Source organism: Anomaloglossus baeobatrachus, chromosome 3, assembly GCF_048569485.1.
Source record: "Anomaloglossus baeobatrachus isolate aAnoBae1 chromosome 3, aAnoBae1.hap1, whole genome shotgun sequence".
Taxonomy (NCBI): Eukaryota; Metazoa; Chordata; class Amphibia; order Anura; family Aromobatidae; genus Anomaloglossus; species Anomaloglossus baeobatrachus.
In genome coordinates this window covers 221,839,719-221,866,926 of record NC_134355.1, presented here as the reverse complement: position 1 = coordinate 221,866,926, position 27,208 = coordinate 221,839,719, and the positions used below count along the sequence as shown (strand labels likewise).

The window sequence follows — 27,208 nt, the reverse complement described above, 5'->3', positions numbered from 1 at the left end:
GAGAGAGGACCTAGTGGAGGAGACACCGGTGGAAGAGGATCACTTACAGGCCTGGGGAGAGATGCAGGACAATCCAAGGGGCGAACATCAGAGGAGGCCAGAGGTGACAGGTGTCGGAGTCCAGCTCAGCGGCACAGCCCCAGGACAGGCCACGGGGACTAGCACTCAGAGGATAGAAGGCTTTTGACTTTTGAGCTGATCTGTTTTGGTGTTCCTGGTGTGTTTTTTTTTTGTTTTTTTGTTTTTTTTTTTTGTTTTTTTTTTCTCTACTTCTCTTCCTTGTTTTCTCCCAGGAATAACCGTCGGATACAGGCCCAGCGGATCTGATTTACTCGGAGTGAGGGTCCCTCAATATCAGGACTAAATCGGATGCTTGGCTATTAGTAAGGTTCTGGCATATCTAAAGTTTGTGACATATTGTACTAAGTCTGGTATAATGCTCAAGGATGTTTCATGTTCTTCGGGGGAAAGATTAGAATATATACTGTATGGGGGGGGGACCAGGGAGCTCAATGTTTTGGCTAGGAAAAGGGGAAGTCACCAACATGGCGGTAAGCGCCGGAAAGTCTTTGACAGGGAAGACATGTTCTATTGTTATATGTTTTTTGTTTTTGCTATGCTGTTCTATGTTACATTCACAAAAGGGAGGAAGGGAATGTCATTCTAATGGAATTATGCGTGAACGTAGGATAGGTCGTCTCGTTTCCCCCAATGGTGGGGCTCTAAGGGGTGGACATGGCAAGACCAGGTCATTTAGGCAATCATGGTACAATTAACAACATGGAACGTTAAAGGCTTGAGATCACCCAACAAAAGGGCGATGATACTAAGACACCTGAAGCGGTTAAAAACAGATATTGCCCTACTGCAAGAAACACACTTGGGGAGGGAGGACTTTTTCCGCATGAAGAAACACTGGGTGGGCTCAGTCTATGGGGCAGCAGCGCAAGGCAGGAAAGCGGGCACCATGATTTTAATAAATAAGCAACTAATTCATGAAGTAGTGACACATGAGGAGGATGATCAGGGGAGGTGGCAGCACTTAACAATTATTAGCCCAGCTGGCAGACTCAGTATCTATAATGTGTATGGACCGAACTCGCAACAGATCGCGTTCCATGATAATATAAAGACCATCATATTATCTGATGAGGAGCCCAACATCATAGTGGCGGGAGACTTCAACACAGTTCCAGACTCGGCTGAAGACAGAGGGAGGAAGGAGGGGGAGACTAGTGCAGGGGACAGGAGTTCAGTCAACAGGGACGTAACATTGGAGGATGTAGGTCTGAAAGATATATGGAGACTAACTCATCCGCACGACAGAGAGTTCACACACTTCTCCCATCCGCATGATAGCTGGTCACGCATAGATCAGATATGGATGTCTCGGGATCTTGTGAATGGAGTACAAAAGTGTATGATTGAAAACATGGTGATCTCTGACCATAGCCCGGTGAGAGTGGACATCAGAGAAAAGTTTAGGAGAGGGTCAGACATTATCTGGCGATTCCCGTCGTGCCTCCTCAGACAAGATAATTTTCATAAGATTCTAAGAGAGTGGTGGGAGGAATTCGCAGACGATAACAAGGAACACAGGATGACCCCAGTGCTATACTGGGAAACGGCAAAAGCGGTCCTGCGGGGACGCTTGGTGGGGTATGCGGCAATGATTAAAAGGAAGACCAACGAGAATTACAACTATCACAGCGAGGTAGTGCGGATAGCGTATTCAAAGTACTTGGCAGATAGGTCTAGCATGCTAAAAGACAAATGGTTGGAGGCAAAGAGAGGCTTTGATGAGTGGGCCAAAAAAAAGGAACAATTATACTGGTCACACAAGGAAGCCGATCTTCATAGATTCGGTAATAAGGCGGGAAGGATGCTGGCAAATCTGGAAAGAGGTAGTAGAAAAGTAACGGTGATCTCTAAACTGAAAACAAAGGAGGGAGAGGTAACCACAGACCCTAAGGTTATCAACAAGTTGCTGGGGGACTACTATAGAAAGTTATACGGGACAGGAAATAATCACACACCTAATGAGGAAGAATGGTTAAGACAAGCCCAAATGCCTAGCTTGACAGAGGAAGACAGGGGAGCCTTAAATGAAGACATAACAGTGGAGGAGGTGACAAGAGCAATCAGGAAGCTCAATGTCAATAAGGCACCAGGACGCGACTGTTTTAATAGCGAATTTTATAAGGTATTGAAGGAGCAGATCTCACCGGATCCAACTGCAGTTTTTAACGCAATCCTGGGAGGAGCAGAAATTCCTAGAAATGCCAACATAGCGTATATCAAATTACTCCCTAAGGGAACCAAAGATCTGGATGACCCCTCCAGTTACAGACCCATATCGCTCATCAATCAAGATCTGAAACTAATGTCTAAAATCATGGCTGACAGACTGGCCATTATTTTACCCAGGATAATATCAGACCAACAGGTAGAGTTTATCAAAGGGAGAAATGCAGTAACTAACATTAGAAAGACGATCCTAGTGGTAGACGCGGTTAGATTGGGGCGCACGGAGGGAGGGGCAAGACCTGCTCTAGTCACACTCGATGCTGAGAAAGCATTCGACAATGTCAATTGGAGATGGCTGGACAAGGTGATGGAGGCCACAGGGATTGAAGGCAGAATGAGACTCTACATCAGGGGCTTATACGCCAATTCGGGAGCTAGGGTCCATACCCCAGGCTTCCTGTCGGATGTGTTCCCCCTGATGAGGGGGACGAGACAGGGTTGCCATTATCACCCCTGTTATTTAATTTGGCAATCGAGCCACTATCAAGAGTACTACAAGGACAAAACAGTTTCAAAGGGATTAGGATAAGAGGAACAGAAATAAAAACAGCACTTTTTGCTGATGATGTGATATTATATATGGGGGATCCTAACGCGGATTTGCCACAGACTCTTGCCATGATTGAAAAATTTGGTTCACTTTCAGGCTTTAAGTTAAACAAAAAAAAGTGTGAGATCTTGTTTTTAAGGGGATCTCAAGGGATAACAGGTAGGAGCTTGAGAGATGGTTGTCTATGTGGGATACCTATAGCACAGACATCAATCAAGTACTTGGGAGTACATATAGGAAGATCGGTGGAAGCAATTTATAAATTGAACTATGACCCGCTGATTAAAAAAATCATAACCCAACTAAGGGGGTGGAGGGGTCTGCCCTTACCACTTCTGGCAAGATGCCACCTAGTAAAAATGATGAGCTTTCCTAGGTTGTTGTATCCCTTCCAGACGATTCCGCTATTGTTGAAACTAAAAGAAGTCAACAGACTCAACTCAGCATATGCAGATTTTATATGGAGGGGAAAGAAACCTAGAATAAAGCTACGTATGCTGATGAAGTCAGTGGAGGAGGGAGGACTCAGTTTCCCAGATGTTAGGGGTTACAACCTCGTGTGCATTATGAGACATGTGATTGATTGGCTAAGAGGAACAAGTAGACACTCAGATTATGGTTTGGAAAATAAATACGCAGCACCATGGGATCTGACGTCTATTCTCCACTCCTCATTGTCTGGGGTTGAAGGCCATATAAAAAATTCAATGATATTTCGGGATACCATGTTGACCTGGAAACTGGTAAGAAGGAAGTTGGGAATTGCGTGGAAGGTGTCTAAATATTTAAATCCCTGGGCAGCCCCAAGCTTCCCCCAGGGGCGAGATAACAAGCTATTTATTAGTTGAAAGAGAAGGGTATCCAGAGAATGAAGGATGTTATGAATGTGGAAGAGAGAAGGTGGATGACAGGTCGAGAAGTACTCGACAAATACGACCTCAAATAACTTTCATATCATTCAGTACGAGCAATTAAAGCATGGAGTGATTGGGGATCTTGGAGAGGTTGGAAGAGAATTGAACAAAAGCCTGATTGATGAGCTCCTGGAATGTGATGCAACAAATGTAAATGTCTCCCAAATTTATCGAACATTTAGGGGAGTGCTCATATCTCGGGAGGATAGTCGCACCCTTACAGCGTGGGGAAAACAACTGAAAGGACAAGAAGTGACAGGAAGCATATTGAAAGGATGGGTTCAAATGCGAAAGCACGTCATCAACGAGGGATGGAGAGACACTCAGTTCAGGATATTACATAGGGCCATTGTGGCCCATAACATTCCGGGAAGAGAGGCGCGGTGTCCCAAATGTCAAAAAGAGAAAACAGACATGTTACATGGGTTATGGGAATGTAAGGTAATTCAAAAGTTCTGGAATCAAGTCAGAATTTTGGCCCAATCAAAATGGGGAATATTTTGTAAATTAGAGGTAATGGTGTGGATTTTTCATGTCTTTGAAGGAGGAGTTAAAGGGGGGCCAAATATCCAGGACAAAAGGACATTTGCAATCATTCATGACCTAGCCATGATAGCTAAACGGTGCATCTTAAGACATTGGATACGTAGGGAGACTCCATCTACAAAGGAGGTTATCGACGACTTACACAACCTTCTGAGATTGGAGAAACTAGAGGCGGAAAGGGATAAGGACAAGAAGACAGACAATTTTTTTGGGAGGTGGACAAACTTTATAGAAATCCATTTCACGCGGGGAGAAATAAATGCTTTGGTGACACCTTTCATGCAAACCGAGTGGTACCTTCTGAATGAAATCCAGGATAGCTTGGGGATATTGAGGTTCACCTAGTGGAGACCCAGGAGGGAGGGGGAGATGAGACGTTAAGGAAGACTTAAGATACGACATTGGCACTCAAAATACTAAAGAATGACAAAGGGTTTTAAGGTTTTGTGTTACAAGTGTTTTAGGTAGAATCTTTTGCTCTAATTTGCTATGCATCATTCTCAACTGAAGAACTTTAGGGACTCCCAAGCTGGAATATTACTCTTTTCTATGTCATAACTTGTCAGTTGAATGAACCCATTTTGTAATCATAATTGTTTTGTAACGGTTTTATATAATTGAAAATCAATAAAAAAGGTTTGGAAAAAAAAAAAAGGCAACCTTCCAGGACAGTCGTTGAAGAGAGATTTCTCTCAGAAGTTTGAAGGGAGGAAGCTGAAGAGCTCCGAGAACCAGATTCAGATCCCAGTGATCTAAGGGGTGGCGATAAGGAGGGACCAAATGCGCCACCCCTTGAAGAAAGGTACGGACCTGAGGGCGAGAAGCCAGCCGCTTCTGGAAAAATACTGACAAGGCAGAAACTTGTCCTTTAAGGGTACTGAGAGCTAGTCCCGAGTCCAGACAGTCTTGCAGAAAGGCAAGAACATTAGGGATCGAAAAGGTAAGGGGCGACCGATTATGACGGTCACACCAGGAAAGATAGGTCTTCCAGGTCCTGTGGTATATACTGACGGAGGAGGGCTTCCGAGCATTAAGCATGGTATGAACTACCTTAGAAGAAAGACCTGATTTTGCTAGAATCAAGAATTCAAGCGCCACGCCGTCAAATGCAGCTGTGCTGTATTCTGGTGGAATATTGGACCTTGCGACAGAAGATCCGGGTGGTCGGGAAGACACCAGGGAGAGTCGCCGAGCAGTTGGAGAAACTCTGGGTACCAGGCTCTCTTGGGCCAGTCCGGGGCCATGAGAATCACCGGGATTCCCTCCGCTTTGATTTTCTTGATTACTCTCAGAATGAGAGGAAACGGAGGGAAGATTTAGAGTAGGCGAAACTGCACCCACGGAAGACTAGAGCGTCGGAGCCTATCGCTAGCGGGTCTCTCGACCGGGATATGAAGGGAGGTATTTTGGCATTCATTCGAGACGCCATGAGGTCCACATCCGGGAGTCCCCAACGAAGAGTGATCTGATGGAACACTTCGCCGTGGAGGGACCATTCCCCTGCCGCTAGACCTTGCCTGCTGAGAAAGTCTGAGGCCCAGTTGTCTACCCCTGGGATATGGACAGCTGAATAATGGGGATGTGCTTCTCTGCCCAAAGAAGAATCCTGGATACTTCCTTCATCGCTGCCTTGCTGCGAGTTCCTCCCTGACGGTTGATGTAAGCCACGGCCGTGGCATTGTCTGACTGGATCCGAACAGGGAGGCCCAATAGTAAGGGTTGAAAATTCTGAAGGGGCAAAAATATGGCTCTGATCTCTAGAACATTGATGTGCAGGGAGCGCTCGGAAGGAGACCAGCGTCCATGAACAGTGTGGTGGAGAAACACCGCCCCCCAGCCTATCAGGCTGGCATCCGTCGTGACTACTTGCCAGTGGACAGGGCGGAAGGACTTCCCTTGAGATAGGGATGAGTGTTGTGAATGTTAGTTATGTTTTGGCTGCTGGGAGGCTCCCTCTGGTGGCCAGGAATGGTTTGGACTTGGACCAGGTGTGTTGTGCAGTGTGTTTCCTTTGCTAACTGTCAATATTAAGGGAAAGAGAAAGACATTGCATATGGACGCACAACCCGTAATAGAAAATAGAAAAAAAACTTTATTTATAGTACACTTTATACAATTTAAAAACAATTAAAACATGGACAAAAACAGGGTCATGTACCCACAAACAGTACAATAAACATGAGGCAATATTGATAATAATGCCCTGCCACAGACAAGGGAAAAATGCGGAGAAATGTACACCTGCAAAATAGTATAAATAATCTAAGGATATGTCATACAGTGTACATATATGAAGACAGTGGATCATCCAAAGGACAATAAGCAAGGTGTAATAGAAAAGCGATCACTCTATATAAGCTGGAAAGAGCTGGTGCACCCCAAAAATACACAGTAAAGGCCCATATAAAGCCATAAAAGCAAGAGAGTCTAGCAAAAAACTCACATGTAAAACAAGGTTCAATATGGTCCAGAATATAAACCTATTCACAGCAGGGGGAAATTTGGACTCACAAGAACCCAGAACACGGCACTCAGCAATAAAGCAACCAATACCCACCCAGTGTGGTAACAGGGGGGATAGGAAGTAAGAGCAACAGCTGGGTAAGGTGGAACAAAGCATCCGCACTGTGGCAAGGACAAACTGTGGGTACACAGACCACCCCACGCGTATCGCCGCTGCTGCGGCTTCCCCTGACGAAGCCGCAGTAGAGGCGATACGCGTGGGGTGGTCTGTGTACCCACCGTTTGTCCTTGCCACAGTGCGGATGCTTTGTTCCAACTTACCCAGCTGTTGCTCCTTACTTCCTATCCCCCCTGTTACCACACTGGGTGGGTATTGGTTGCTTTATTGCTGAGTGCCGTGTTCTGGGTTCTTGTGAGTCCAAATTTCCCCCTGCTGTGAATAGGTTTATATTCTGGACCATATTGAACCTTGTTTTACATGTGAGTTTTTTGCTAGACTCTCTTGCTTTTATGGCTTTATATGGGCCTTTACTGTGTATTTTTGGGGTGCACCAGCTCTTTCCAGCTTATATAGAGTGATCGCTTTTCTATTACACCTTGCTTATTGTCCTTTGGATGATCCACTGTCTTCATATATGTACACTGTATGACATATGCTTAGATTATTTATACTATTTTGCAGGTGTACATTTCTCCGCATTTTTCCCTTGTCTGTGGCAGGGCATTATTATCATTATTGCCTCATGTTTATTGTACCGTTTGCGGGTACATGACCCTGTTTTTGTCCATGTTTTAATTGTTTTTAAATTGTATAAAGTGTACTATAAAGGTTTTTTCTATTTTCTATTACGAGTTGAGCGTCCATATGCAATGTATTTCTCTTTCCCTTAATATTGACCTTGTTTCACTACATTTTCAGCACCCCCTACATCATTATTTGCCATTGTGGTGCACTCTCTTTCCTTTTGATTATCCTTTGCTAACTGTCTGCTTATTTAAATCCTGGTCTGATTGCAGGCTGTTGCCGGATGTCAGTTGTTCTTTGTATCTCCAGCCTGCTTAATCCTGCTCTACACCACATCTTCCCCAGATAAGTACTTGCTCTTTATTTATTGTCTGGTTCTTTTGTTTATCTGGGTTTGTCATTTGCTGTGGTTATTTTCAGTTTATTCGCTTGCAAGGATTTTTTCCCCTCAGTGGCTTGTTGAGGAACTCCTGCAGTTCCGTGTGGAGTATAGCTCCTTTGGGTCCATGTGTTTGTGGCTTGTTGACTTTGTTATGATTCTTGTTTTCTGTTCATTGGTATGACAAGGGCACCTGGTATAGGACGGAGTTCAGATCGTGCGATCTGAGGGCCTTTTTGTACTATCAGGAAGTTGGTACTTTGCAGGGTTTTTCTCTGGCCACCATCAGTCCCTTTCCTGTCCTTTCCTATTTTAGTCAGCGGGGGCCTCATTTTTTGCTAATCCTGTCATCTACCTGTGTATTGTGTTTTTCCTATATCACCGCAGTCTTTGAATGTGGGGGGCTAGCTATTCTTGTCTATTTTCTGAGGCAGAGAGTTATTCATCTTTCCTACCTTTAGGATAGTTAGTTCTCCGGCTGGGTTCGCGGTGCTCAAGATGTTAGTTCACCCCTCGGCTACTTCTAGTTGCGATGGTTAGTAAGGGGATGGCGGCCAGATTAGTTGCCAATGCTCTTGTCACCTTTTACCAATGATTTGTGGTGGTCTTCCATGGTTCCGGATCATAGCAGATGAGGTTTGAGTCCACCAGACGAGGGAGCTGAGCGCAGACCGAAATAGGCGGACTGACCGGTCCAGGGAAGCTGGATTCTTGTCCCAGGAGGATAGAAGATCCAGTTGTGGAGGGCGCAGATGGAATTGTGCAGAGGACATGGCTTCTATGACCGCCACCATCTTGCCTAACACACTCATTCCAATCCGAAGGGATGTGTGACGGCGAGAGCGGAGGGATTGGGCGGCCCGGATCAGGGAAGACCTCTTGTCCTCTGGAAGAAAAACCCGGGACTGAGCCGTGTCTATCAGCATACCTAAAAAGGTGATGCGCTGATGAGGAATGAGGGATGACTTGATGAAGTTGATAAGCCACCCTAGCCTTGACAGCGTGTCTAGGCAAATCTGCACGCTTTCTGAGCAAAACGTGAAGAGAGCTCCCTTTGACAAGAAGGTCGTCCAAATAGGGAACGACCAGGATGCCTCTGGGGTGTAAAATGGACATGACGGCCGCCATGACCTTTGTGAAGGCCTGAGGCGCAGTGGCCAGCCCAAAGGGGAGGACCCTGAATTGGAAACGACAGTGTCCTACGGCAAAGCGAAGGAATCGTTCATGAGAGACACATATGGGAATGTGTAAATAAGCATCTTGAACGTCTATGGAAGCTAGGAATTCTCCAGGTTCCATGGCGGCTAGCACTGCTCTCAATGATTCCATTCGGAAAGTCCGAATCCGTACGAATCTGTTCAGCCGTTTGAGGTCCAAGATAGGGCGGACAGAGCCATCTTTTTTGGGAACGACAAAAAGGTTTGAATACAAACCTTTGCCGCGCTGTTCCAGGGGCACTGGAATGATAACATTTGCTTTCTGTAAAGAGGCTATGGCCTGAAATAAGGCCTGGCTTTGCGTTTTGGACTTTGGAAGATGAGAAGGCAGAAACCTGTTGTCCGCCAGGGAATGGAAATCGATCTTGTAACCTGAAGTGACGATTTCTCAAACCCAAGCATCGTGAGTGTGGTCTAGCCAGATATCCCGAAAAAGCAGAAGCCGCCCTCCAACAGGAGTCGGATCTGAGGGATACCTGGCGTCATGCTGAGGGGGCCTGTACAGCGCGAGGTCCTTTGGGTTTAGGTTGCTTGAAGTGGGAACACCAAAAAGAGCCCCTTGAGGGGACCGAATCCTCAATCTGAGCCTTGGGACGATCCTTGGGCTGATGGTTTTTGGGGTTAGGCCGAAAGGACTGCCTGCGCCAAGGAAATTTTTTGAAATTCCTGGATACAGGCCGCTTTTGAGGTAGAATGGTACTTTTACCACCTGTCGTCTCAGATATGAGTTTGTCTAGGGATTCTCCAAACAGACGTAGGCCATGGAAGGGGAGTGTGGACAGGGATTTCTTGGAGGCACTGTCCGCATTCCATATTTTTAGCCAAAGGACTCTGCGGGCAAAGACAGCATTGGCCGCCGATAGGGCTGACAAACTAGCTGCATCTAGGGAGCCGTGAAGAAAATAATTAGAGGCTAGAGAAAAGAAATCAAGGATCTCAAAAGCCGCCGGGGGAATATTACAAGAGCGAAGCATCCTGCGTAGGTTACTCCACATACCCATAGCTCTAGCGGCCCATGTCAAGGCAAACAGGGAGCGAAGAGAGGAGCCCGAAGCCTGGAAAATAGATTTGACCGCAGCATCAACTGCGCAGTCGGACGAGTCCTTGAGAGATGCGTTGTCTGAAACAGACATGACCGTGTGTTTAGCCAGTCTGGATACTGGCGGATCCACAACGGGGGGTACTGACCAGGGCTTAACCATTTCAGACGGAAAGGGATAAGCGAATGAAGTGAAAGGTTTTGTATTAATCCTTCTATCAGGGTGATCCCACTGTTTAGATATAATTTGACGAAAAACCGGATCCTGAGCAAAGGATTTAGGAGGCTTCTTGGCCCGCTTGATTGCCGACTAAGAAGTCGGGTCCGGAGGCTGATCAGAGATCGACAGAGAGTGATTGACAGCCGAAATTAGTGTGTCTTCTATATGCCTAGATTCAGAAAGGACATCTGAATCAGAGTCAGAGTCTTGAGAATAGTGACTACTTAAAGTCACGGAACCTCGGTCAGACTGACCATCGTCCGAGTCGGATGAGGCGTAGAGGTCGCAATGGCGCCTTTTGGAAACAGCCTTTTTACGTTCTGGGGAAGAGGGACCAGACGAAGGGTCTGAGGGAGCTGAGCCGGGGGAAGGCTGTGGGAGCCTGTGGAAGGCTGGGATATCTGAGCGGCAAGGTCTTCTATCCTTTTAGACATTAGAAGAGCCCATGCAGGAATTACGTCATCAGACGGGGGTGCTGCCTGGCCGCTGGCCGGAGCAGAATCCAAAGACTGCACGGCATCCTGGTCCGGCAACGGGGTCTGTTGTGACACGGTAGTAGGGGCATCGCAGCCCCGGCATAGTGGATAGCTTCGGCCATTAGAAAACGAGCATCCACAGGTGGTACAGGCATAGTACAGGTCCGTAGAGGACGCCTGGGAAGGTTTATCACCCTTGCGGTTACGCATGTCAGCAACAGAGTCCTACAGCCCTATAGGGATAGGGTTATGCCGCTGTTACTATAAGTGAGGAGCCACTAGCAGTATTATTAATATACTGTCAAACAGTCGGCATATTCCTGCAGGCAGAGCCAGTATATACCGCTAACAGCTGATATACACTGCTAGCCAGCAGGCACACACCGCTAGAGAGACAGCGATATACCGCTGAGCAGAGCAGTATATAGCGCTGTAGAAGTGCAGAGCCAAGGAGGCGATCTCATCCGTGTCTGCTCCCCATGTGGAAGATGGCGTCCAGCGTTCCTGGCAGCATGGAGGAGAGAGACGGCCCCTGGAGGCTGATTGGTCTCAGGGCTGGGACTAAAGGGGGCTTTACACGCTGCAACATCGCTAATGCGGAGTCGTTGGGGTCACGGAATTGGTGACGCACATCCGGCCGCATTAGCGATGTTGCTGCGTGTGACACCGATGAGCGATTTTGCATCGTTGCAAAAACGTGCAAAATCGCTCATCGGTGACATGGGGGTCCATTCTCGATTATCGTTACTGCAGCAGTAACGATGTAGTTCGTCGCTCCTGCAGCAGCACACATCGCTATGTGTGACGCCGCAGGAACGAGGAATCTCACCTTACCTGCCTCCCGGACGCTATGAGGAAGGAAGGAGGTGGGTGGGATGTTCCGGCCACTCAGCTCCGCCCCTCCACTTCTATTGGGCGGCCGCTCAGTGACGTCGCGGTGACGCCGCACGGACCGCCCCCTTAGAACGGAGGTGGTTCGCCGGTCACAGCGACGTCGCCGGGCAGGTAAGTATGTGTGACGGGTCTGGGCTATGTTGTGCGGCACGGGCAGCGATTTGCCCATGTCGCACAACAGATGGGGGCGGGTACCCACGCTAGCGATATCGGGACCGATATCGCAGCGTGTAAAGTAGCCTTAAGTGTGATGGCCAATCGGAAAGGAGCTGCTCCTGAGTGAGGGAGCGGCTTCCAGAGCAGTAAGAGGGGGCGTTGCTAGAATGCAGGCCGACGCCGGGGGCTAAATTAATGAGGCTCCCCGGGATCACGGCCTGCATCGCCCCACCGGCACCTTTTCAGGCGGCGGTTTGGATGCAGGCGACAGAGGACTCGTCGTCTCCCTACCTGCTCCTGGCTCCGTCTGAAGACACATCGGTTCGGGGATGCGTGGATCTCAGGGACGCATCTTCGGCTCAAGGCTGAAGCAGGTCCTCGGCTCTGCTTAGCCCTCTGGAGCTACCTTGGTGTGAGGTGCTTCCAGGGAGCCTGGAGGGGTACGCAGACCCGACCACTTGGGCGCGAGGGAAGACTGACGGCTTGTGTACGCCAGGTTTCCTCTGCCCGTAAGCGGGGGGAACGAGGGTGGCAGGGCACCCTGGTATTGCCCCATAATCAAAAATAGAATGAATAAGAAAAAACAAAATAAAAAATAAAACAAAATAAGCTGGCCTTAAGCACCTGGTAGGGCTGAGGCCAGACATGTCAGTCTCCCTGCTAACACTAGAAAAAAAAAAACTGGGCTAGTTCCCTGCCTAGCTAGGGTATATGCTGTGGGGGGAGGAGCTAACACTTTTACAAATCTAGTGTCATGCCTCCCTGGAGACATAATACCCACTGTCTGTGTCACCCTATGAAAAGGCGAGAAAGGAAAAAGTTATAAAAAAAAAAAGTTTAAAAAAAAAATACAAAAAAACCTAAAAGTTCAAATCCCCCCCTTTCACCCCAATGAAAATTAAAAGGTTAAAAAAATAAAAAAAATACACATTTGGTATCGCCGCATTCAGAAATTTAACGATCTATCAAAATATAAAACTAAGTAATCTGATTGGTAAATGGCGTAGCAGCAAAGAAATTCCTAACGCCAAAATAATGTTTCTTGGTTGCCGCACATTTTGTGCAAAATGCATTAACAGGCGATCAAAACGTAGCATCTGCGCAAACATGGTACCGTTAAAAACGTCAGCTGGAGACGCAAAAAATAAGCCCTCACTGAGCCATAGATCCAGAAAAAAGAGAATTTTGTTTACTTACCGTAAATTCTTTTTCTTATAGTTCCGACAAGGGAGACCCAGACCATGGGTGTATAGCTTCTGCCTCCGGAGGACACAAAAAGTACTACACTCAAACATGTAGCTCCTCCCTCCGGGCTATATACACCCCCTGGATGACAATCTAACCAGTTCAGTGCAAAAGCTGAAGGAGGACATCCACCCATAAGTAGAGATAGAGTAAAACTCGGAAAAACCGGAACCTCTGTCTACAACAACAGCCGGTGAAACACACGGAACAAGAACTGCCAACAGGCAACAGGGAGGGTGCTGGGTCTCCCATGTCGGAACTATAAGAAAAAGAATTTACGGTAAGTAAACAAAATTCTCTTTTTCTTCATCGTTCCTTATGGGAGACCCAGACCATGGGACGTCTCAAAGCAGTCCATGGGTGGGAAATAAACCAAACTGAGAAGTAGGCAAAACCTAACTTCACAAATGGGCGACAGCCGCCTGAAGGATGCGTCTGCCCAAGCTCGCATCTGCTGAAGCATGAGCATGCACTTGGTAGTGCTTCGAAAAGGTGTGCAGACTAGACCAAGTGGCAGCCTGACAAACCTGCTGAGCCGTAGCCTGGTGCCTGAAAGCCCAGGAGGCACCGACAGCTCTGGTCGAGTGCGCCTTAATCCCTGGCGGTGGGGGCACCTGAGAACACTGGTAGGCATCGGAGATGGCCGACCTAATCCAACGAGCTAGGGTCGGTTTAGAAGCCGAGAGACCCTTGCGCTGACGCGTGGTTAGCACAAAAAGTGAGGTGCACCGCCTAAAAGCGGCGGTGCGTGACACATAGATTCGGAGCGCCCGCACCAAATCCAAGGTATGCAACGCCTTCTCAAAGCGATGCACAGGGGCCGGACAAAGGGAAGGCAACGAAATGTCCTGGTTAAGGTGGAAAGAAGACACCACCTTAGGGAGAAAATCCGGAGTCGGACGGAGAACCACCTTGTCTTGGTGAAACACTAAAAAAGGTGACTCCGAAGAGAGCGCAGCCAAATCAGAGACTCTCCTGAGAGAAGTTATGGCTACTAGAAAAACCACTTTCTGTGAAAGTCTAAACAAAGGAACCTCCCTAAGAGGCTCAAAGGGGGGTTTCTGTAAGGCCGTGAGGACCAGATTAAGATCCCAGGGATCCAAAGGCCGCCGGTAAGGAGGAATGAGGTGAGATGCGCCCTGCATGAAGGTGCGCACCTGAGCCAGTCGGGCGATACGCCGCTGGAATAATACCGACAGAGCTGACACCTGTCCCTTGAGGGACAGTCCTAGCTGCAGACCGGACTGTAGAAAGGACAGGATGGTCGGCAAGGAGAACGGCCAAGGAGCATGGCCGGAAGAGCGACACCAGGACAGGAAAATCTTCCAAGTCCTGTGGTAAATCTTGGCCGAGGAAGACTTCCGAGCCTGAGTCATAGTGGAGATGACCTCAGAAGGAATGCCTGAAGCTGTCAGGATCCAGGACTCAAGAGCCACGCCGTCAATCTGAGAGCCGCAGAATTCTGGCGGAAAAACGGACCTTGAGAGAGAAGGTCTGGGCGGTCCGGGAGATGCCACGGCATTTCTACGGACAGACGGAGCAGGTCTGGGTACCAAGCTCGCCTGGGCCAGTCTGGAGCAATGATTATGACCCGACGGCCCTCCATTCTGATCTTGCGCAGAACCCAGGGCAAGAGCGCTAGAGGGGGAAACACATAGGCCAGACGAAACTGGGACCAATCTTGAACCAGCGCGTCCGCTGCAAAGGCCTGAGGATCGTGGGAGCGAGCCACGTAAACCGGAACCTTGTTGTTGTGCCGGGATGCCATTAGATCCACTTCCGGAGTGCCCCACTTGCGGCAGATTGACCTGAACACTGCCGGATGCAGGGCCCACTCACCGCTGTCCACGGTTTGACGGCTGAGATAATCGGCCTCCCAGTTTTCTACGCCTGGGATGTGGACTGCGGATATGGTGGACTTGGAGTCCTCCGTCCACTGAAGGATTCGTTGAACCTCCAACATCGCCAGGCGGCTGCGAGTCCCGCCCTGGTGATTGATGTAGGCAACCGCTGTCGCGTTGTCCGACTGGACTCGAATGTGCTTGCCCGCCAACAGGTGGTGAAAGGCTACGAGAGCTAGAAGAACAGCCCTGATTTCCAGCACATTGATCGAGAGGGCTGATTCGGACGGAGTCCAAGTGCCCTGTGCTCGGTGGTGGAGAAATACTGCTCCCCAGCCGGAGAGGCTGGCATCCGTGGTGAGGATCACCCAGGACGGAGTCAGGAAGGAGCGTCCCTGTGACAGAGAGAGGGGCCGAAGCCACCACTGAAGAGAGCTCCTGGTCTGCGGCGACAGAGCCAGTAGCCTGTGCAAGGAAGAGGTCCGCTTGTCCCAACAGCGGAGAATGTCCAGCTGCAGGGGACGCAGATGGAACTGGGCAAAGGGAACCGCTTCCATTGACGCCACCATCTGACCCAGCACCTGCATGAGGTGCCTGATGGAATGACGGCGGGGCTTCAACAGAGAGCGCACCGCCAGATGAAGGGACTGCTGTTTGACTAAGGGCAGCTTCACAAGTGCCGGCAGAGTCTCGAATTGCATCCCTAGGTACGTAAGTTCCTGGGTCGGGGTCAAAGTGGACTTGGGCAGATTCACAAGCCACCCGAATTGAACAAGCGTGGCGAGAGTGAGCGAGACACTCCGCTGGCAGTCTGCACTGGATGAGGCCTTGACTAGAAGGTCGTCCAGGTAGGGCATTACTGCCAACCCCTGGAGATGCAGGACCGCAACCACTGCTGCCATGACCTTGGTGAAAACACGAGGGGCCGTGGCTAACCCGAAGGGGAGAGCCACGAATTGGAAATGTTCCTCTCCGACTGCAAAGCGTAGCCAACGTTGGTGTGAAACCGCAATAGGCACATGCAGATAGGCATCTCTGATGTCGATGGATGCTAGAAAATCTCCTTGGGTCATTGAGGCAATGACCGATCTCAGAGATTCCATGCGAAAGCGCCACACCTGAACATGCTTGTTGAGAAGCTTGAGATCCAGGATGGGCCGGAAGGAACCGTCCTTCTTGGGGACTAGGAAGAGGTTTGAGTAGAAACCTCTGAACCGTTCCCGGGCGGGAACCGGAACAATTACACCGTTGGCCTGCAAGGATGCCACGGCCTGTGAGAAGGCGGCGGCTTTGGAGCAGGGGGGAATGGACAGAAAAAATCTGTTTGACGGGCTGGAAGAAAATTCTATCCTGTAGCCGTGGGAGATGATATCCCGCACCCACTGATCGGAGACGTGCTGAAACCACACGTCGCCAAAGTGGGAGAGCCTGCCACCGACCAAGGACGTTGCTGGCGCAGCCAGATAGTCAAGAGGAGGCTGCCTTAGTGGCAGCGGCTCCTCCGTTCTTCTGAGGACGCGGCTTTGCGCGCCAGTTGGGTTTACGATCCTTGGCTGAGGTAGTGGACGAAGCTGAGGGCTTAGAGGATGACCAGTTAGAGGAACGAAAGGAACGAAACCTCGACTAGTTCCTGCCCTGGACAGGTTTCCTGGTTTTAGTTTGTGGCAAGGAAGTACTCTTACCGCCAGTAGCTTCCTTAATAATTTCATCCAGTTGTTCACCGAACAGCCGGGACCCAGCAAAGGGGAGCCCAGCAAGGTACTTCTTAGAAGAAGCGTCTGCTTTCCACTCTCGAAGCCACAAAATCCTGCGGATCGCGAGAGAATTAGCGGAAGCCACCGCCGTGCGGTGAGAAGCCTCCAGAATGGCAGACATGGCGTAGGATGAAAAAGCCGAAGCCTGGGAAGTTAAGGCAACCATCTCGGGTATAGAGTCCCTGGCGAGGGAATGTATCTCCGCCAGAGAGGCAGAGACTGCCTTAAGAGCCCACACTGCTGCAAAAGACGGGGAGAACGAGGCTCCTGCCGCCTCATATACAGATTTGGACAAAAGGTCAACCTGGCGGTCAGTGGGATCCTTAAGAGAGGTGCCATCGGCCACAGATACGACTGTCCGGGCTGAGATTCTAGACACCGGAGGGTCTACCTTTGGGGACTGAGCCCACTCCTTAACCACCTCAGGTGGAAAGGGAAAACGGTCATCAGAACTACGCTTTGGGAAGCGTTTGTCAGGACAGGCCCTGGGCTTGGTAACAGTGGCCTGAAAACTGGAGTGGTTAAAAAACGTACTCCTAGCTCTCTTAGGAGAGGTAAACTGGTGTATTTCTACCAGAGAGGCTTGTTCCTCTGACACTGGGGGATTGAGGTTCAGTACGGAGTTAATGGATGCAATCAAGTCACTAACATCCGCATCACCCTCAGATAAGTCAATGGGGTACATAGAGGTAGCGTCCGAGCCCACAGTAAAAGTATCCTCCTCGCCCTGCAATTCAGCTTGTGAATCAGAGCCGTGGGACGAGGAAGGAGAAGGGTCCCTGCGTCTCCGTTTAGGAGGACGGGGTCCTAAAACATGCTCTGAGAGCTCTGCAGAGCTCGGAGCAGCAGAGGCGCCCTGAGAAGGGGGCTGATGCATGGTCAGCAGAGTCCGGGACAGCTGTCCCATGGAGTCGGCAAAAGACTGGGAAATAGCTCTGGAAAAAGATGCTACCCAAGCCGGGGGTTCAGCCACCGGGGCCGGAGCAGCCGGAGGGACCCCTGAAGAGGCTCCAGGCTGAGGCACCACCATGTTAGAGCAGGCATCACAATGTGGATATGTGCTCGGTTCTGGCAGAATGAGCTGACATGCAGTGCATATAGCGTACAGCTTAGCAGACTTGCTCCTAGTGACAGACATGCTGCTGAGGTGGAGACTCTGCAGTAAAGAACACACTCCTGTAGAATGACCCCCTGAGAGTGTATAATAAAGCCCACAACCAGAGGTTGTGGCTTACCAGACCATGTGTGCCCTCCGGATTCCACAGCTCGGACCCCCAGTGAAGCGTCTGCTTTCCAGGATGCAGCAGCCGCAGCAGCCAGCGCCCATCAGTGTGAGAACGCTGATAAAATGGCGCTGGAGTGAGGAGGGGGGGCGGGGATTAGCCCAAGAGCGGGAAACCGGAGGGCCAAGGAGAGATACAGGGGAGGGAAACAGCTCCTCAGAGAGGAGTGTCCTCCCCTCTGCTGAACGGCCGGTGGGCGGCGCCACACTGTTCCCCTGCATGAATGACATGCAGGGAAAGCTGAAACCAAAACTAGGCCGCAACTGAAGCCGGGGCCTAGATTTTTACATGCGGCCGACGAGCAGGCACCCTCGGCGCGGTTCTCAGGAAAAACCCAGAGAACCGGCCGGAATTCACAGCAAAGTCAAAAGACACACTCTCCCCAAAATAAATGTACCCGGGACCCCTGAAAAACGTCTCAATACTTAGCTTTTGAGACGCAGGGCCATGTCCCTGGGGGGGGGTTAAGCGCTCCGTCCGGCAGGATCCTGACAAGGCTGCGGATGGAGACCGGTCTCCTGCAAAGCAGAGAGGACCGTGATGGCTCCCACTTCAAGCCAGAGCCTCAGAGGATGGTGAAGGAGCGCGGCATGTGAAGGCTCCAGCCTTGTAAAGTCAACCTTAACAGCACCGCCGACACAGTGGGGTGAGAAGGGACATGCCGGGAGTCCAGACTGGACCCGCTTTTCTTCCATATCTTTGAAATCAAAAATCTTAAAAATTAAAAATCAGAGAATGCATGTGTGTGTGTGACCTCCTGAAACACAAAGCATTGAACTGGTTAGATTGTCATCCAGGGGGTGTATATAGCCCGGAGGGAGGAGCTACACGTTTGAGTGTAGTACTTTGTGTGTCCTCCGGAGGCAGAAGCTATACACCCATGGTCTGGGTCTCCCATAAGGAACGATGAAGAAAATGACAGCGCTACGGGTTTCGGAAAATGGCGCAAAACGTGCACCACTTTTCTTGGACAAGCGTGTGAATTTTTTTTAACCCCTTAGATACAAGCAGGGCTGTGGAGACGGAGTCCGAGCTCATTTTCGTGGAGTCGGTATAAAATGCACAGACTCCGACTCCTAAAATATATAATAAATTGGGGATAGTAGTGCAATGCAGAATGTGCTGAATATTTATTCATAGGAATTTGGGAAAGTTATGAAATGTCCTATAAATGGCTGTTCTATTCCGGATCTAAGGCTACATTCACACATAGCGTTATTGCTGCGTTCTTTGAGGATACTTTTGTCAGCTGCAAAAGCAGATCAGCTTTTTAAAAAACCGCATCACCTGAAAGGTTTTTGAGCTCATAAATAATGCTTTCAATAGCAAAAGCAGATTAGAAAACCGCCACAAACTGACATGCTCATTCTTTGTGAGGATCTGTTTTTGAGGACAAAAACTGATCTTCACAAAACAATGTCTCTGAATGTCCTATCTTGAAACCCATTGCCTTTGCTGGGATGCCCAGAGTCACTGCATTTCACTGAATTATTTTGCCATCAATGTTCGATATGTTTGTGGCAAGAAAGAAATTGTTAGTAAAAAATAGTAAAGCTCATCACAGCAGCCAGTTTCTCCAGGCCTTAGTGGAAAAAGTTCTGCAAGATTACAAACTCAAAAAAGAACAGGTTCTTGCTATTGTAGCGGACAATGCTTCAAACATAAGTACAATTAAACTGATGAATGAGAGTAATGAACAACAGGTAGAAGAAAATTTAGGATTCAGTATGTGTGAGATGGAGCCACAGTGCTGTTCATGTAACTGAGGAACAAACAGATATTACAACAGAAGAACAGTAAAATTATACTTTAGGATTAGATGATCTTGTTGAAGCTGCTTCAAAACACTTTCATATTCATCACATGCGCTGTGTTATGCACACGCTGCAGCTGGCAATAAGAGGTAGTCTGCAAGAGGGACCCTGATTTCACACATCCGGCTTTTCGCCGGTTTGGCGGATGCGGCGCACTCCAGTACAGTGTATACCGTACAATGGCAGCGCGACAAACACCGGTCACATGCTGTCATGTGAACCGGAAGTTGCGGCGCTGCCACTGTACTGTAGTGGGCCGCATCCGCCAAACCAGCGAAAAGCCGGATGTGTGAAACTGGGCGGACATGCTGGAAATCTGATTGGAAAAGTGAGGAAATTGGTTATTGCCACCAGAACCCCTAAAATGGATTCCATCTTGAAAAGACGTGCTGGGAAAGGTGCAATTGTTGATCAAGCCACTCTGAGGCAGCACTTATTTAATGTGTATAGCACTGGTATTTAAAATTTAACCTTTATTAATTATTAAAATGTTTTATAAAACACCCAGACAAGTGATACCACAAGGTAGTTAGACAACGTACAAGTTGGATGTCTACAAAGAGAACCTACAGGAGTTATTCAAAATTCCTTCACAATCCTCCTAGTTCAATCAAATCCATCCAAATAGAATTAAAGTGACATTGTGAAAAACCGTTGACCTCCCACGATTGCACTCTTGCCCTATGAGTAATACTCTTTTTGAAAGTGGGTATGTGCAATATGGTAATTAACCGCAGGTCACAAAAAACACTGAAGTATGATCAGGGAGGAAAAGTAAACTGTTTAGGTGAAAATAGTGCTCAAAAAGTGGAAATACTGCAATCAATGGTGGCAGTGGGATCTATGCTCACCGTCTATCCCACTGTTCACCAATGATACAAGTGTTACTTCACAGAATGCGGGGGGGGGGGGGGGGGGAGGGCGACTCACAACGCACCACACAATGCCCCTAAGGTACACCAGAGACTCAACGTCCTCCTTCCCGACGCGTCTCCTCAAAAGCGATTCATCAGGGAATAGGGAGGCTGTGCTGTCTGAGGCATGTTGAGCTGAAAATGGAAAACCAAGTGATAGCTTGAAGGTGTGAGACTTTCATAGTATATCGTATCGCCCACTAAATTAATCATGCCACACCTGTGAATCCGGTGAGCATGAAGCACAATTACGTCTGTGTTATACCTTAATTGCAGGAGGTAGGGCTGGCGTTATGACACTTAGATGATGCTTACTTTCGCATGACATACGGGTGGGGGGCGTTCCACCCGGTCACACGACCAAAACATAGCAACGCGTCATCATCACGTTCCTAACAGATTGCTCATCACAGCGCGAGCAAACAATATCCAGCAAGCGTGCAAGTGGGGGCGTTCCCACCGGTCAGCTGGGGGGCGGTGCTAGCGCCATGACGCCCAGACAATACATGCCCTTGCATGAGGTGCGGTTGGGGGTATTCCACCTGGTCATGTGGCCGGAACACAGTGGCGCGTCACTACCACATCCCCCAATATGTCACTCATCACAATGCGGCCAAATAATCACTTCCGCATGACGTATTGTAGGGGGCGTTCCTACCAGTCACGTGATCGACACGCATCGGCGTATCACCGTCACAAGGCCCCATATATGGCACCGTACATGGTGGTATGGTTTAAGGATCTAGTATAGAAGGGGGCGTTGCGTACCGTCACATGACCAGCACATAGCGGCGCGTCATCATCACATGACTGAAGGCACAATCGCCTCAGTGAATAACGCCGCTCACAGCCCCCTACAGATTCAAGATTAATAGGTACTGACGACAGACGCACATCCGGACATACGGCGATCCTGCAGAAACTCACGGCACAACACCGCACACCATCAACGCCTGCCTCGCGCTGGCAATCAAAGTCCTTATACTTAACCGACATACTCATGCTAGTGATCGAAGTGTATATGTTTGAAAGATATACTGGAAAAAAGTGACAGCCTAATATACTGTAAGTCACAGATAAAGGGGATTTATACAGTCTCAAACCCTGGTCGGGAATGAATAGGACGGAAATTGACCATCTAACCAACTGTTCTATCATAGAAACAGGATATTTAATTGGTATTTGTGGCAAGATCTGACATGGGTTGGTGCCAAAGGAGGGCATCCAGACACAAGGGAGCATATCTCATATAGTAAATGGTTTATCGGGCAATGTCTGGATGCCCTCCTTTGGCACCAACCCATGTCGAGGGGAGGTAAAGAGCCCGGGGAGGAGGGGGGAGATGAAGACCCCGGGGAGGAGGTTTGGGAGGTGAAGAGCCCGGGGGGGGAGGAGGGAGGAAGCCGCCCGGGAGAAAAGCAAACCGCATAAGTAAAAGATGAGAGTTGTGAGAGCAGACCAGACTGAAAGAAGTGAGCACCCCGCTATCTACACCAGACTACACATGACAAATGCAGGAGCCATGTACACAGTGTGCTCTCAGGAGATCAGATGGACACTACAGATGACGAAGTCTTCTGTCCCAGCGTTGCATCACTGAGGGAGGGCGGAGAAGACTCAAGGTAAAAGGGAATGAAAGTGATGGATATTCAACAGTCTGACAACTACAAGCACCACACGAGCGCTCCTTACCGTACTGCAGAGGAGGACCATGGGTACAAGGGCATACACTACAGAAAGGCAGGCAGCAGACCCTGGACCAGAACCGCTGTACCGAAAGCGACTGACACTTCCGCTCACGTGACGGGTGATTGACCGGAAGAGCTGTGACGTGTTAACTGAAGGGAAGACACTACTACTGTCTGATACAGACTGACGGACGCAACACAGTGCGCTGACTGCAATCCGGTTCACAGTCGTTATGTACCTCATATCTACTAACGAAACGGCTTCCTCTCACGTGTTTCACTGAGAAACCACAGCCATAGTATCGGTCATTTTAGATGGATCGTAGCGTCTAGAACAGAGTTCATTATTTGTGGTAATAGTATCACCGGAAGGGGCGGGGTCTCTTCCAGAGTACAGATCTGATACGGTTGTTAGGCTCACAGGATCTACCCCCACCTTTCTTCCAACAACTCCTTTCTAAAAAGAGAAAGTAGCGCCTATGAGTAGTACCTGCGGGTCTACTATTATTAAATTTAGAGGTATAAGGGTTTGCTCACCTGATGAGGTTGTGCGCCCTCGCACAACCCCGGTGTTAGTTGTATAGATCCTCCGATCTTGTCTGGATTGGGGGTCTGGAGCCTTTGTAGCGATCCTATAAGGTCGTTTTCTTTGTTGCAGGAGATGTCCGGATACAGGACCGCTGATTCCTCCTAAGATCCCCGGCACTCTGGGTTCTGGAGTGTTGCAGCGATCCTCCGTTCTCTAGCTGTGGATTTCACTTCCAAATGGAGTGCCTGTGTCTTGCTGCAGCTCTGACCGGATCCCTCAGAAGGAAAGCATTGATGTAATGCTGAAACGCGTTGTATTTGAATAACAGGAGCATTCTGATCTATTCTGATATATTTTAATAATAAAATAACTTTAATCTCAACGGAACCTGTGGATTGTCAGCGCTCGCCAGACCGATAATCTAAACACCCACCATATGAACAACTCCTTTCTAGCCGGTTCCCGGGGGTGAGGAATGCAATGGAGGTGCTATAGTGAGGACCTCACCATTCAGCTCCGCTCAGGATCTCACCGTTTAGCTCTGCTCCACACAGTTCAATGCTGAGGTGACTAAAATGGAGGTGCTTTGTCAGGATCTCACCGTTTAGCTCTGCTCCACACAGTTCAATGCTGAGGTGACTAGAATAGAGATGCTGTAGTGAGGATCTGACCATACAGCTCCGCTCCACACAGTTCAGTGCTGAGATGATTAGAATGGAGCTGTTGTAGTCAGGATCTCACCGTACAGCCCCGCTCCACACAGTTCAGTGCTGAGGTGACTAAAATGGAGGTCTGCTGTAGTCAGGATCTCACCGTATAGCTCTGCTCCACACAGTTCAGTACTGAGTTGACTAGAAGGGAAGTGCTGTAGTGAGTATCTCATCGTACAGCTCTGCTCCAGACATGTCAGTGCTGAGGAGACTAGAATGGAGGTGCTGTAGTAAGGTTCTCATCTTGCAGCTCCACTTCAAACAGGTCAGTGCTGAGGAGACTAGAATGGAGGTGCTGTAGTGAGGATCTCACCGTACAGCTCTGCTGCACACAGTTCAGTGCTGAAGTGACTAGAATAGAGGTGCTGTAGTGAGGATCTCACCGTACAGCTCCGCTCCACACAGTTCAGTGCTGAGGTGACTAAAATGGAGGTGCTGTAGTGAGGATCTCACCGTTTAGCTCTGCTCCACACAGTTCAATGCTGAGGTGACTAAAATGGAGGTGCTTTGTCAGGATCTCACCGTTTAGCTCTGCTCCACACAGTTCAATGCTGAGGTGACTAGAATAGAGATGCTGTAGTGAGGATCTGACCATACAGCTCCGCTCCACACAGTTCAGTGCTGAGATGATTAGAATGGAGCTGTTGTAGTCAGGATCTCACCGTACAGCTCCGCTCCACACAGTTCAGTGCTGAGGTGACTAAAATGGAGGTCTGCTGTAGTCAGGATCTCACCGTATAGCTCTGCTCCACACAGTTCAGTACTGAGTTGACTAGAAGGGAAGTGCTGTAGTGAGTATCTCATCGTACAGCTCTGCTCCAGACATGTCAGTGCTGAGGAGACTAGAATGGAGGTGCTGTAGTAAGGTTCTCATCTTGCAGCTCCACTTCAAACAGGTCAGTGCTGAGGAGACTAGAATGGAGGTGCTGTAGTGAGGATCTCACCGTACAGCTCTGCTGCACACAGTTCAGTGCTGAAGTGACTAGAATAGAGGTGCTGTAGTGAGGATCTCACCGTACAGCTCCGCTCCACACAGTTCAGTGCTGAGGTGACTAAAATGGAGGTGCTGTAGTGAGGATCTCACCGTTTAGCTCTGCTCCACACAGTTCAATGCTGAGGTGACTAAAATGGAGGTGCTTTGTCAGGATCTCACCGTTTAGCTCTGCTCCACACAGTTCAATGCTGAGGTGACTAGAATAGAGATGCTGTAGTGAGGATCTGACCATACAGCTCCGCTCCACACAGTTCAGTGCTGAGATGATTAGAATGGAGCTGTTGTAGTCAGGATCTCACCGTACAGCTCCGCTCCACACAGTTCAGTGCTGAGGTGACTAAAATGGAGGTCTGCTGTAGTCAGGATCTCACCGTATAGCTCTGCTCCACACAGTTCAGTACTGAGTTGACTAGAAGGGAAGTGCTGTAGTGAGTATCTCATCGTACAGCTCTGCTCCAGACATGTCAGTGTTGAGGAGACTAGAATGGAGGTGCTGTAGTAAGGTTCTCATCTTGCAGCTCCACTTCAAACAGGTCAGTGCTGAGGAGACTAGAATGGAGGTGCTGTAGTGAGGATCTCTCCGTACAGCTCTGCTCCACACAGTTCAGTGCTGAGGTGACTAGAATAGAGATGCTGTAGTGAGGATCTGACCGTACAGCTCCGTTCCACACAGTTCATTGCTAAGGTGACTAGAATGGAAGTGCTGTAGTCAGGATCTCACCCTAACGCTCCGCTCCACACAGTTCAGTGCTGAGGTGACTAAAATGGAGGTGCTGTAGTCAGGATCTCACCGTCTAGCTCTGCTCCACACAGTTCAGTACTGAGGTGACTAGAATGGAAGTGCTCTAGTGAGCATCTCACCGTACAGCATCCGCTCCACATTGTTCAGTGCTGAGGAGACTAGAATAGAGGTGCTGTAGTAAGGATATCACAATACAGCTCCGCTTCACACAGTTCAGTGCTGAGGAGACTAGAATGGAGGTGCTGTAGTGAGGATCTCACCGTACAGCTCCACTCCACACAGTTCACTGCTGAGGTGAATAGAATGGAGGTGCTGTAGTCAGGATCTCACCATACAGCTCTGCTCCATACAGTTCAGTGCTGAGGTGACTAGAATGGAGGTGCTGTAGTCAGGATCTGACCGTACAGCTCTGCTCCATACAGTTCACTGCTGAGGTGAATAGAATGGAGGTGCTGTAGTCAGGATCTCACCATACAGCTCTGCTCCATACAGTTCAGTGCTGAGGTGACTAGAATAGAGGTGCTGTAGTGAGGATCTCACCGAACAGCTCTGCTCCACACAGTTCATTGCTGAGGTGACTAGAATGGAGGTGCTGTAGTCAGGATCTGACCGTACAGCTCTGCTCCACACAGTTCAGTGCTGAGGAGACTAGAATGGAGGTGTGCTGTAGTCAGGATCTCACCGTATAGCTCTGCTCCACACAGTTCAGTACTGAGTTGACTAGAATGGAAGTGCTGTAGTGAGGATCTCACCGTACAGCTCTGCTCCAGACATGTCAGTGCTGAGGAGACTAGAATGGAGGTGCTGGAGTGAGGATCTCTCCGTACATCTCTGCTCCACACAGTTCAGTGCTGAGGTGACTAGAATGGAGGTGCTGTAGTCAGGATCTGACCGTACAGCTCCGCTCCACACAGTTCAGTGCTGAGGTGACTAAAATGGAGGTGCTTTGTCAGGATCTCACCGTATAGCTCTGCTCCACACAGTTCAGTGCTGAGGTGACTAGAATAGAGATGCTGTAGTGAGGATCTGACCATACAGCTCCGCTCCACACAGTTCAGTGCTGAGATGATTAGAATGGAGGTGTTGTAGTCAGGATCTCACCATACAGCTACGTTCCACACAGTTCAGTGCTGAGGTGACTAGAATGGAGGTGCAGCAGTGAAGATCTCACCGTATAGCTCTGCTCCACACAGTTCAGTGCTGAGGAGACTAGAATGGAGGTGCTGTAGTCAGGATCTCACTGTACAGCTCCGCTCCAGACAGTTCAGTGCTGAAATGAGTAGAATGGAAGTGCTGTAGTCAGAATCTCACCGTACAGCTCTGCTCCACACAGTTCAGTGCTGAGGAAACTAGAATGGAGGTGCTGTAGTGAGGATCTCACCGTACAGCTCCGCTCCACACAGTTCAGTGCTGAGGTGACTAGAATTGAAGTGCTGTAGTGAGGATCTCACTGTACAGCTCTGCTCCTGACAGTTCAGTGCTGAGGTGACTAGAATAGAGGTGCTGTAGTGAGGATCTCACCATACAGCTCCGCTCCACACAGTCCTGTGCTGAGATGACTAGAATGGAAGTGCTGTACTGAGGATCTCACTGTACAGCTCTGCTCCAGACAGTTTAGTGCTGAGGTGACTAGAACAGAGGTGCTATTATATGTTCTGAGGATTTCGATAGCGTAGGGCAATGATCAGCAGAGACGAGTTTTTGATACAAGATGTTTTATAATCTGTAACCACGGTAGATAACAACGGAACAAACACAGCAGTACAAATACACAAAATACCTTCCCGA

General features: G+C 49.1%; 1 protein-coding gene across 5 annotated transcripts in view; it reads right to left on the bottom strand.

Annotated features, from left to right (window-relative positions):
* The window catches only part of LYST (lysosomal trafficking regulator), a 1,763,279-nt gene extending 1,740,537 nt beyond the window's left edge, over nt 1-22,742 (bottom strand). For 4 of the 5 annotated variants that reach the window (XR_012751618.1, XM_075339736.1, XM_075339740.1 and 1 more), the window contains exon 1: nt 22,450-22,551. Coding sequence is in view for 4 of the 5 variants with exons in the window: in XM_075339736.1 (XP_075195851.1) it covers nt 22,450-22,484 (35 nt within the window). In the remaining variant the exon portion in view is untranslated. Of the gene's footprint in view, nt 1-22,449; nt 22,552-22,684 lie in introns of those variants that run through there. The other variant, XM_075339737.1, reaches the window with a different exon arrangement.
* Nucleotides 22,743-27,208: the final 4,466 nt, after the last annotated feature.